Below are 12,864 nucleotides of genomic sequence, written 5' to 3'. Positions count from 1 at the left end.
TAAAAACCTGGTGTGCAACCCAATTGATATTTAATTGTGGGCAAAAACCATATATCAAATAAAACTCAAATGTGCAGAGTAACTTGACATAATGACAATCTATGAAATAAAGTGATACTCTGTCATCTTGAAAAAAATCCACTAGATGTCAATAGAGTCACCCAAATAAACCAAAGCAATATTAAACAATTCAAATTGAAACAACAAAACAGTTGTTTTATTAACACTCTGGAACAGAGTGACATTTTGTCTTTTCAGGAAATGCCTACTAGATGACAGTAGAGACATCCTGTCATTTCAGGAAATACCTATCAGATGACAGTAGAGACACATGAATAAATCAGAGAAGAGCTCTGCACTAAAAAGTGAAATAAAGCACTAAAAAAGCACTCTGATATAAAACTAATAAATACCGTCTGGATATAGCACTATTTACTGGAATTAAAACCATATATTGAATAAAATCCTTGAGTTCCTAAATACAGTCTTCACAAATACTGTGATCCTTTGTTTCCCAGAATCCACTAAAAAGGAGTAAAAATTTGATCCTCCTCTCTCATCTACTCCAGACCTTCTGAATGCTGACTAACATAAAAAATAATAAACTGTATGATAAATGTAAAAAGAAAGGGATATAAAATAATAAATCAAATCTGAATAGTACTATACCGAATTATATTGCAGACCATGGGAAGAATTGGACACTATTACAGAATTATATACCATCCAATATCAGTCCCAAGGAGAGCAATAGACTGTACTATAAAGGGAAAGATTATTATATTTTTTCTGTGTCAGAAACCTCATCAACCATAATAAACAAACAACAAATCTAGCAAACTTTTAAAATCTATAAATACACTTTTCTTTCTTTTTAGTGCACTTGCACTTCACTATAAACAATATGTGTGTGTAAATGCATGTCTTGAATTTTTAACCCCTTAAAAAATTCACAAACAGCAAAGAGGGACATGATCTGTGATCCTATATGTTAAAAGAACACAGACAATAGTATCCCCTTTACTTTTTACCCTAATAAACCAATAAAAGTATAAGTATTAAAATTTACAAAATATATCCTTCTGGTCAGGGAAAGATTGGGAACTAAAAGTGGCCCTGGAAAATTTCTAGAAGTGGCCTCATGTGGGCGGCACCAAATCAACAATGGGAGGGGCCAGAATAACAGTAGGTGGGATTACTACATCAGTATATGTAGAGACATTGGTGACAGGCAAGGTTAAAGCTTCAAGTGACTCAATATTTAATTTCAATAATAAACTCATGTTTGTTGGAGGGACTGTAAAATGTGAATGGACCCTGTATGGTTGCCTGGCACTAACCTCACTTTACACACTCTTGCCTTCAGGTTGTCGATATGTTGATACTAGCTCTCTGTGAAAAGAGCCAGCGAGCACAACATACACTCAACAGGATCACAGTGATCACTCACATAGATGGATGTGTCACGCTAGCTCAGCACCTGGATATGATCACAGTGGTATTTGGATGCCTGGTTGACCGGGTGTAGATCAACCATGTTATGGTCGACCCCCTTAGTTGATCCCGCTGAGTTATAAGTCTGAAGATAGTTGGCAGCCGCTAGATCAGCAGTAACGCTAGTTAGATGCCAGTAGGTTATTGGCAGGACCATGGTCGACGCTCACATGGCGACATGAGTTTTACAGGATTCATACTTTACTATCCAAGTGGACATAGAGTTAGAACAGAATAGTGTGCCGAGCGTAGCGATGCTCAGTGCCCTGTGCTCGCCATGCGAGACCCCTGTGACATTCAGCACCAAAAAATCCTGAAAAACTGCTGTCGACCATGTGACTATCGACCATGGTTACTGCTGCTCTAGCGCCTGCCGACTATCTTCAGCAGTCTTACTCCTTGGGATCGACTAAGGGTGGTCGACCAAAACATAATCGATCTACACCCTTCTATAACAACACCAAACACAGCAACCCTCACTTAAAGCTGAACTTCCACTATAAACAGGACAGTATTCCCATCCACACTAGCCTAACAACATACAGGCCCTAAACCTGTCCCCCTAATGTGTATATCAAAACTACAGGCTATGTGTGTGTTCTATACTTAACCAAGTTCCCTACACTAGTGCGGCCTACACATGCAGCGATATCAGGGCATTTTCTAAGCAATCTCACTAGATTGCTTAGAAAATGCCCACCGCTCCGTGTGTAGGGGCCATAGCAATAGCGATGTGCAGCCCCGGGCGTCTCTATCGCCCCGGCGATTCAGATCCAGCATGCTGGATAAATCTAGTGACATCGATAGTCAGTGACAGATCGCTTAGCACACAGTGCTGACACATTATTGTGTGCTGAGCAATCTTGCTGAGTTCTGAGCAATCTCAGCAAGATCACTCAGCACACACTGCTGCATCTGCCAGGGAGAGTGTTCTTAGGTGAGTACACTGGCCCTTACACCAGCGATTACTAGATTTATCCAGCATGCTGGATTTTAATCACCGGGCAATAGCGGCGCTGGTGCCCTGTGTGTAGGCCCCTTAAGACATTTCAACATTCCAATAAGATAACAAAAGGCACATATAATACAAATTTTTTCATAAAACAGCACAAATAAAATATTAAATATTCACCCAATTGTTAAGGTCAAACTTTGATTTAAATAAGAGTAGTAGAGTGTCCGTTCCTATGATGCCCTAACATAGGCTCTATAAATAGTACTTCCTGGCAAATCAACATACAGGGGTGTATTCAATGCTGGGGGCGAGCTGAGACAGCACGCAGGGTCAGTATTCAATTGACCCCCCTGCATACACTGCTTCCCCCTTGCTCTGTTTTTGGAGTGAGGGGGAAATGGCGTATGCGTCCACTGAAACAGCGAGACTCCTGGCTATATGCAGCGGTCTCCCTGCATTAGCCCAGAGCCTCACTGGGAGAATCCTCGCTGGCCTCTGACAGCGAGAATTTCCCTGTGGTGTTGAATATGGCGAGCAGCTGGCTCTCAGGTTAAACAGCGAGGATTGCTTGCTTTCTGCGATTCAAGCCATTTAACCCCCCTCGCCGGCCGCATTGAATACACCCCACAGTCCCAAAATCACTTAAACAGCCTGGTTCAGGCTTGCTCGGAAGGGGCCATTCCGATGACGAGGGGTCTGTGCATGCGCGTATTTGTGCATGTGCAGACCCTCTGTGCGAATGCACGGGTGGGGGAGGTTGGGAGGGCGATCAGAGGGCGGTATCAGGGAAACACCCAGCATTTTATGGGTGTCCCCATAAAAATGGTGGGCCTTTCCTTGGGAACGCAGGCGGGCCGATACTTGCTTGATGTCACATGACGGCAGCTGATGTCACATGACGGCCGTTTGGCGGGTGGCGTTAAGGTGCTTACTAGGCAGCAAATATATGCTCACGTTAATACTGCTATTTACGCACACAATGCCCACAAGACCAACACCACTTACGCACACAATGCCCACATGAATATCACCGCTTACGCACACAGTGCCCACAAGACTAGTGCAGCTACACACACAATACCCACAGGATTAACGCTGCTTACACACACAATGCCCACATGAATAGTGCCTTTTACAGTCACACACAATGCCCACATGAATAGCGCCTTTTACAGTCACACACAATGCCCACATGGACAGCCCCACTTACTCACACATGCCCACAGGACTAGTAACGCTATGCACAATACCCACATACAATAATATTGCCTATTAAAACAAATACATATTAGTGCACCTTGCACACATAATGCAAACATTAGGAGAAAGGTACAGATACTGTAGTTAGACTGGAGAAGGGGGAGATCAGAAAACTAAGCTTTAAATTTAAACTTAACTTACCCATCCTGTGGTGTGGGCCACAGGCTGTCAGAGGGGCAGAGCCTGTGGGAGGGGATGGAGCCATGTCGAACTGATGGCTGTTGTTGTAGCAGAAGAACTTTAAAGCAATGTCTGGGGATCGTTGTGCAGCTCTGCTACTGCCTGTAGCAGAACGGGAGTCCGGCGCCTCTGTGCTGTTTAGAGCTGGCTCAGTACATTGAGCAGGCTCTGGATGCCTCTCCCTGTACCAGCACCTGTACCCTACTGCAGCAGAACGGCCACCGATGCTCAAGTCATAACCCCGCTGTGGCCGGCTTTGAACTAGGGTAGGCAACTCTGAGTGGGAGGAGGCAGGGCAACACGGGGACATGGGCTAAGGGGGCTGAAATATATATGTATTTGAGCTGCTGCAGCACTGCCAGTCTGATCAGCGAGGCACAGTGCAGCAACCAGAGGAGGCAGGCTGTATGGGGACATGGGCTGAGGTTGTCTCTGACCAACGTTGTAACACCTGGGTGGAGCTTTCGGCCTCACTTTCTGCTGGCCTCCCGGGAATCTTCCCAGTGACTTTAATGGCCAATCCGCCCCTGCTTCTGGTGTGCACTCACTCATAAGGATTATTCTTTTCCCAACTCAAGAAATATTATAAAATATTTTATTTTTTTATTTTAAGGATACTCATCTTTATACTACATACATACATAATATTTTTTATTGGCAATCTGCAAAAATCTATCTTCTGTGTAGCAAATATACCAAAATCCGGGGCACCACCATCTGCACTAGTCTGAATTTAACATATATCTAGAATTGCAGGTTTAAAATATTACTGTTTTGTATTTATATATACAATTGCTTAAAAAGTAATACTTGTGTAGCAAACCTTATATATGCATTAATAATAACTATTGTTAATGACCTTGTAAAACATTAAATTAGAAGTATAATTAAAATTTATTACAACCTATTTTCCAAAGTATTTTCGTGGTATAAACAAGAATGAAGCTAACAAACAAAGCACAATGCTAAAGCTGGACACACACCTAAAGATGTATCTGTCCAATCTTTCTGGTGGAAAAAAAAAAATCTGGTAATGTACAGTATGGGAGCATATGAGAAGCAAAAATTTGCTCCCAAATGTTTAGAAGTAGACAATAGTCATTCATATAAATTGAATAAATACATTTATTTTAACAAATGTATCCAAACAACTGTTTTTATCTATCTTCAAGTGTTTGGCAGCAAATGGTTGACTGTCATTTGCTCCCATATATTACCAGATTTTTGTTCCCACCAGTCAGTTTGGACAGATAAATCTGTAGGTGTGTGCCCAGCTTAGGTTTAGCCAGACACAGCTGTTACAAACCATGCTCAATTTCAGTCTATTAGTGATTCACATCAATTCAGTGTGTTGTCTGCCGCTATAGGCATCTGTGATGCTAGCCCAGTACAAGAAAATACCAGTATTCAAGAGCAGCAGTTTATGTTTGTAGAAAATAATTTGATCTTTCTTATCAATTATTTTACATTTTCTCACCAATACACCTTCCACATTGGCCACCTGGCATTTTTAAGTGCCGGGTAATTTTGCCGGGTACAGCCAGACCCCATTCACACCACCCACAAATTACCGGGTTAAAGCTTTTCAACCCGGTAATTTGCTGGAAAACCCGGGTTTTTCAGTGGTGTGAAAGGGTCAACACGGGTCTTAAATCACAGCAATCTGACCCTGGTTGAAAAGCTTTACCTGGTCAATTTGCTTTGTGGTGTGAATGGGGTAGGATTTATAAAAACTTAAATGTTTAAAATATATCTTACTTAAAGTTTACCTTATTAATGTATTTAGCAGACAGCATTTTTATATTTGTAGTAGCAATATCTGGTCCATAATGGTTATAGAATATTAGTTTTGGGCATCCCAAACAACAACTGCAGCCATTAGAAAACAAATTGTTATTCTAAGTGATACAATAATATATAAACACTGTACAGCTGTCATCTATAAACTAAAGCAGCATTCAAATAAAAAACCTCACACTTATACTATACTGCTAATTAGGTATGTCACGCACCCCGTCCTTCATCAAGTGACATGGATCCAAGCTCTTTGCTAATCATAGAAGTAGAATCTGAAACAAGAGTTACATTTAAGGCAGCTTTACAAAAACAGTTCCAGTTCTTATAGTGTGTAGAAGCACATGCCAAGTCACATGTCAAACAGATGCTTTGATATATTTCTATGTGCCAAAGGCAGCAGTATATTTTTACATCTGCTTAATGAATGATAATAAGCGATGCAACGATACACTACAACGATTTTGGCTGTGCTTATTAAATTTCTATCTTTCTCACCGCTATAACATTTGCTAAATGTTTTCCATCCGATCCTGTGAGTTTGGGATAGGAGCCCATAGATCGCTCGTACTGCACCATTGATTAATTGGAATCACATGGAATCGGATGGAAAAAGGAATGCATTTTTGTGCAAGTGATATATTGAAGGAAGTTTAGCATTATAAGACCCCCTATCCCCCTAATCCAGGCCATCATATATATTTTATGGTACAATTGTATACCATAAGATATAACACACACATAAATATATATATATATATATATATATATATATATATATATACACACACACACACATACATATATATATACATATATACACACACACACACACACACACACAGAGCTCCACCAGACCAGCACTCCACGCATAACCAAGAGTTTACTTGCCAAAAAAAACACACACACACCAAACTGACTGTGGGTCTCTTGTCCGACTTTTCTTTTTCATATGTATGCTATTGTTCTTGAAAAAAGTCTAGTGACTGAAATGTCGGACAAGAGACCCACAGTTTGGTCTGTGTTTATTTTTCATGCAAAAATGGCACAAAAGTACAAAATTCTATGGAATCACTCCTGGGAAGGTCCAAGGGGAGTTCAAAGAATATCACATAAGACTTCAGAGTTATGGTGTGTATACATGGTGGGATTCCTTTACTATTAGACTTAAGATTTGATTGCTATCCAATCTTTAACTCTGTACTATTTACATACAATTCATGCTATCTGCATTAGATTTCCACTATATAGTCTTTGCTGTCCTGTCTATCTGGGTTTCGATTTGTGCTGTCCCAGGAGCGCGCATCAGGATCGCAAGGTAAAAAACCTGTGTGATCTGCATGCGCCTTGCATGCGATCCCGATGCAATTTTGACCATAAAATCAAAATCTCATGCTGGATTGTACCGTGTGTACACACCATAAGACATATCATTTCAGTATATGGAGCCCTTAAGAATATAGATTGGATACTTTTTGGGCTGTTAATTTAAAATCACTGCGTAGCTCCCAACATTTGAAAGTGGAGCAGTGTATTCATTTTGCCAACATTTGAATAACAACTCACTATTCATCAAATTAACTTTTGAGAAGAGCAGTAAGGAAGTACGATTTTTAGATCTTTCAATATATATTGAAAATGGTCAGATTAAAACGAAAAACTACATTAAAGCTACTGACTGTAATTCATATCTTCCATTAAATAGTAATCACCATACTAATTGGAAAAAAAGTGTCCCGAAAAGTCATTTTTTTCCTATACGAAGAAATTGTACTGACTTAGCAATATATAACGAACTGGCTAACATAATGAAAAATCTATATATCTCGAAAGGCTATGATCTGGAGATTGTAGAAAATGCACAGAAAGAGGGTGCAGATCTAAACAGAATGGAAACTATAAATAAAACCATACAAAAGAAAAATTCAGAATGAAATTCTGCACCCAACATAAGCAAATTGAATGTATAGTCAGGTAACATATTTTGAACAGTGATCTGCTTTTGAAAAAAACATATAGGGCCCACCCCGAATTTTATTTACAAAAAAGCTGAGAATATAAAGAATATGGTTGTAAGAAGTGCCATGAACACACCTAAGGTTTTTTCAGATGTAGCACATGCAGTATGTGCAAGGTATGTAAAACAAAGGAGATGAAGCTTGTTGAATATAAATCCAACCAGACAGATCGAACATTCAGAATAGTTGATTTTATTACATGTGACACCAAATACTGTATATATCTGTTGAGTTGTTCTTGTAACAAACAATATGTGGGGAAAACTTCAAGAGCCCTAAAGGTCCGTTTAGCGGAACATGTAAGGAACATTGTGCAAAAATGTGACTGATGGGTGCACAATAAAACCAACGTGCAGCTATAGACAGATCCACCGAGTAGAAACACCTTAAGGCCCCCATACACTAGCCGATTTTGGTCAGATTTCGGCCAGATCAGTCGGATCTGGCCGAAATCGGACCAAAATCGGCTAGTTTTGATGTCCCCTCAGATCCGATGCGCGGTCCCGTGCGCATCGGATCTGCGTCGGGTGGTCAGACCTGCTGCACGTCCGACCACCCGACTTGGGACCTAGTGGGGCGGCGCGGCGGTGGAGGGAGCAGGGGGGGCTGGGGACGCTGCGGGGGACACAGGCGGCATAGAGCCGGGAAGGGGGAGGCGGGAGCTGTCAGTACTGAATAAAAAAAAAAGCCCATACAATGAATGGGCGGCCTGTGATTGGCTGAGCGCTCTCTCAGCCAGTCAGCAATTGGCTGAGAGAGCGCTCAGCCAATCACAGGCTGCCCATTCATTGTATAGGCTTTTTTCTCTAGCACTGACAGCTCCCGGCTCCCTCTGCCCGGCTCTATGCCGCCTGTGTCCCCCGCAGCGTCCCCAGCCCCCCCTGCTCCCACCAGCAGCCCTGCTCTGTAGCCCCCCCCTGCTCCCCGGGAATTTTACATGTGATAAATCGAGACGATTTATCACATGTAAAAAATGGCACATCAAGTGCCAATCTAATCAAGCTCCCCCGGGGAGCAGCCGGGGAAGCTCAGGGGGAAGTCGGGGGCGACTTGTCCTAAGGACAAGTCGCCCTAGTGTATGGGGGCCTTTAGACTACTTAAAACATGATACAAGTGGAAAGGAGTGAATCTGAATAAATAGCGCTCAGAGGTAACTATGCCCCAAGGTGAATAACCTTGTGTGAATAAAATAAAAATATACAAAACCAGGTACATAGGTCACTGATGAATTGTATACAATGAATGGTATGGATGATCCAGATTAATCCATCTTTTCCAATTCTCCCCTATTCAACATACAGGGGAGACAGAATAGAAAGCAACATGGTGCAGATCAATTAGATAAAAAAGGTTTTAATGTGAACAATGCACTTACAAAGTAGTGACTTGGTAAAAAGCATAAACAATGTCCCAGGTCCCAGGCAAGCAACAGTCATAAGTTGTAGGAGATCGTCCTTCAGTCTGGGTCCCTTGATCAGGAAACAAGGGGGGCTCAGTCCAGGATTCACTGTTGCCGCACACTCTTTCCAGAGAACCACACGTCAGGATTGCAATGTGATCACGCTTAACGCATTTCGGAAATAGTTCCTTCGTCAGAAGCGTAAATAGGAAAACATGCGGTGACGCAGTTCTGCCTTGTGGAACGCACCGCCATGTTGTTTTACACGGAGACCGGATGGTGAATGCAGATTAGCGGCATGTGTATCTGTGTATGTTTTTAATTGATGGGGGTATATATATGCCCTATCAAGGACATTTTAATTCACGCTTCTGACGAAGGAACTATTTCCGAAACGCGTTAAGCATGATCACATTGCAATCCTGACGTGTGGTTCTCTGGAAAGAGTGTGCGGCAACGGTGAATCCTGGACTGAGCCCCCCTTGTTTCCGGATCAAGGGACCCAGACTGAGGGACGATCCCCTACATCTTATGACTGCTGCTTGCCTGGGACCACATTGTTTAAGCTTTTTACCAAGTCACTACTTTGTAAGTGTATTGTTCACATTAAAACCGTTTTTATCTAATTGATCTGCACCATGTTGCTTTCTATTATGTCTCCCCTGTATGTTGAATAGGGGAAAATTGGAAAAGATGGATTAATCTGGATCATCCATACCATTAATTGTATACAATCCATCAGTGACCTATGACAACTTGTACCTGGCTTTGTATATTTGTATTTTGTTCACAGAAGGTTATTCACCTTGGGGCATAGTTACCTCTGAGCGCTATTTCTTCAGATTCACTCCTTTCCACTTGTATCATGTTTTGAGTAGTCTAAAGTGTTTCTACTCTGTGGATTTGTCTATAGCTGCACGTTGGTTTTATTGCGCACCCATCAGTCACATTTTTGCACTTTGTATCTGTTGTTAACATCTTATTCGACTAGCGGGTGCCGCAACTATGTTCACCATCAGAGATATTAGAAATCCGTTAATTAAAAATACTTTTTCATCATTTGATGGGAATATCAATATAACTGATGAAAGCCTTACTAGTGTATTTCAGAAAATAGAAAGAGCAATGTTAAAAGAAAACCGCATTTGGTGGGAGGTGTCAACCCTTGAGCATTATATTGCCACCAATGTAATTCTAATGGGTTTGAAAGCAGTGTTCCCTCTAAGCTGTGCGCGCGCACACAACTCGCAGAGCATGCGCACAGACATTACAACAGAGCACGCAAAGCAGCAGTGGTCCCTTTTTGCAGTTGTGGACTCAATTAATGTGTGTTTCACCCATTAACTACATTGTGTGCTGTGTTTTTAATGTTTAAATGTTTAATATAAATTTGAAGTAAAGTTAACACAAATGCTGAATGTCATTTTCCAGTTATATATAAGTGACGCACAAAATTTTTAATTTCCTTCCAAAGTTGCACAGCCAAAATCTTTTGCCGCACACAGCATTCGTAAAATTAGAGGGAACATTGCTTGAAAGTGATTAAAAACTCCCTCATTTGAAACACCAACAGAGGAGTTTAAGGCTGAATGGAATTCCATTCTTGATAATTGCTCAATAAAATTGATGAGCTTAATTGTTAAAGAACGGTCAAAAACTTTAAAATAACTAGATACAGAAATTAAATCTTTGCAGAATTTAACATTGCCCTTTAAAGAACAAAATGATTTCCTTGAGTATGAGAAATCATTATTACAAAAAATAGATAAAAATTCTAAAGAACTGAGGGATAAAAAAAACAAGGAAATATCAAAGGGATACTAAAAAGGAGGTGGACTGCAGCGCCAACTGAAATACACCAGAGACCAGCAATTACTAATCCACCTATATGGAGAAGGAATCGCTCTAGGCCTAACTACAACGCCAAACCCCCATATAAGAATACACAAAGAAATGATAACCGTCCTTTTGACTCCACGACAATGGAACAGAGAGGACACAGATTCCCATTATGTAAAGCCTTATCATACAGTAGGAGCAAGTTTCATCTTTGCTCCTTTGGCCATGGCTAGCCAAGGCTAACCATGGCTGTTCTATTGTTCTCAGCTGCAATACGTATTGTATTGCAGCTGAGAACAATAGAATAGACATGGCTAGCCATGGCTAGCCATGACCAAAGGAGCAAAGATGAAACTTGCTCCTACTGTAGTAATCGAAATGCAAGAGTTAATGAGTGTAGTTCGAATGACCAGAGATACTATAATCGATATACCTTTTTTAGAGCAGGGTCCAAGGAACAGGAGGATCAACTAAAAATTAATTCGGTACTTGTTTCCTATCGCATGGTATACCATAAGACAAATATGGTATACGATGGCATGCGATGCGACGGGATATTGTACAATAAAATATTGTATCGTATGCCATACAATGGCATACAATGCGATGGTATACGATTTTATATTGTACAACCACCCTGATGGGTCCATACAATCTTAAATGCCCCCCCATTGTCAACGCCATCTCCAGAATCAACTCCAACCCGAAGCATGGCGAGCGTAGCGAGCCAGCGAGGGGCGGCGCTGCGTCCTCCGACCTTTTCATACCCCCACTATCCATGTTGGCGTGGAGCTGATTTTAGATAGTGTGAGCCTGAAGCGTGGCGAGACCCGCGAGGGGACGCGGAATACATGTAAAGTTATACGCGGCCGCTCGTCACGCTTCGGGCACGGTGGCATGCTGCGCTTGCCTCACTATCTTAAATCAACTCCACGCTAACGTGGATAGTGGGGGTATGAAAAGGTCAGAGGATGCGTACCGCCACCCCTCATGGGCTCGCCACGCTTTGGGTTGGCGTTGATCCTGGGGGTGGCGTTGACAATGGGGGGGCATTTAACATTGTAAGGACCCATCAGGGTGGTTGTACAATAAAAAATCGTAAACCATCACATTTTATGCCATTGTATGGCATACGATGCGGTACGATATTTTATTGTACAATATCGCATCGAATGCATCGTATGCGGGTATATGGCATACGATGCATGCGATGGCATAAGATGCCATAAGATGTAAATCGTGGGTGCCGTGCTAGGAAACAAGAACCATTAATACATATAAAAAAACGAAGAGAGGAAAAAGATCAGGCCAAAAAAAGCATAGTTGACCGATGCTGAAATTAGCGGATTGAGCAAAGGCCTAAAATTTGCACCTTCCTTTAAACCCACATCATTTGATTTATATTTAGATGTACAAAAATATATAAGAAAGTTGGCAATAAATCATTTTTCTTTTTTCGCAGAAATATATACTGGGAATATTGACGAATCAAATGAGATTACTGATCCAGTTGCTCCCCAGTCCAAATTTAAAGTACCCTCCACATTTTATCCTACTCATTGTAGGGGTTCATTCCTTGATTGTTTTAACAAAATCGTGAGTGAAGAATTAGATAAAATTATTAAAAATAGAAAAAACATCAACAAAAAGAAGGGCAGGTTAAATTTAACCAAAAGGGAGTTGGAAGCTTTAAATAGTCTGAAAAACAAAATCCCTTATTGTAAAGCCTGCAGATAAAGGGGGTGGGGTGGTCCTTATGCAAAAAGAATTTTATTTAGCAGAAATTTCTAAGCAATTAAACTCTAGAGAGACATATTAAAAAAACTTAGGGGTGATCCAACAACTAAAATGAAAAAAGCCCTCTCAGATCTTACATCTAAAGCCCCCGGGCCGCCCGATAATTTTGTAATGTAACAGCTTAGCCA

The 12,864-nt window shown here is 41.2% G+C and overlaps 1 protein-coding gene across 3 annotated transcripts in view; it reads right to left on the bottom strand.

Moving 5' to 3' along the window:
- DCAF6 (DDB1 and CUL4 associated factor 6) overlaps positions 1-12,864 on the bottom strand; it is a 345,809-nt gene that overhangs the window by 138,927 nt on the left and 194,018 nt on the right. For 2 of the 3 annotated variants that reach the window (XM_083173172.1, XM_083173173.1), the window contains exon 12: positions 5,902-5,958. The exons of the other annotated variant lie outside the window; for it this stretch is intronic. In XM_083173172.1, the coding sequence (XP_083029298.1) occupies positions 5,902-5,958 (57 nt within the window). The remainder of the gene's footprint in view (positions 1-5,901; positions 5,959-12,864) is intronic. 3 annotated transcript variants of the gene reach the window in all.

This window comes from Crinia signifera, chromosome 2 (genome assembly GCF_055691185.1).
Source record: "Crinia signifera chromosome 2, ASM5569118v1, whole genome shotgun sequence".
Classification (NCBI taxonomy): domain Eukaryota; kingdom Metazoa; phylum Chordata; class Amphibia; order Anura; family Myobatrachidae; genus Crinia; species Crinia signifera.
The sequence above is the reverse complement of the archived record's forward strand: the minus strand, read 5'-3'. Positions and strand labels throughout refer to the sequence as shown.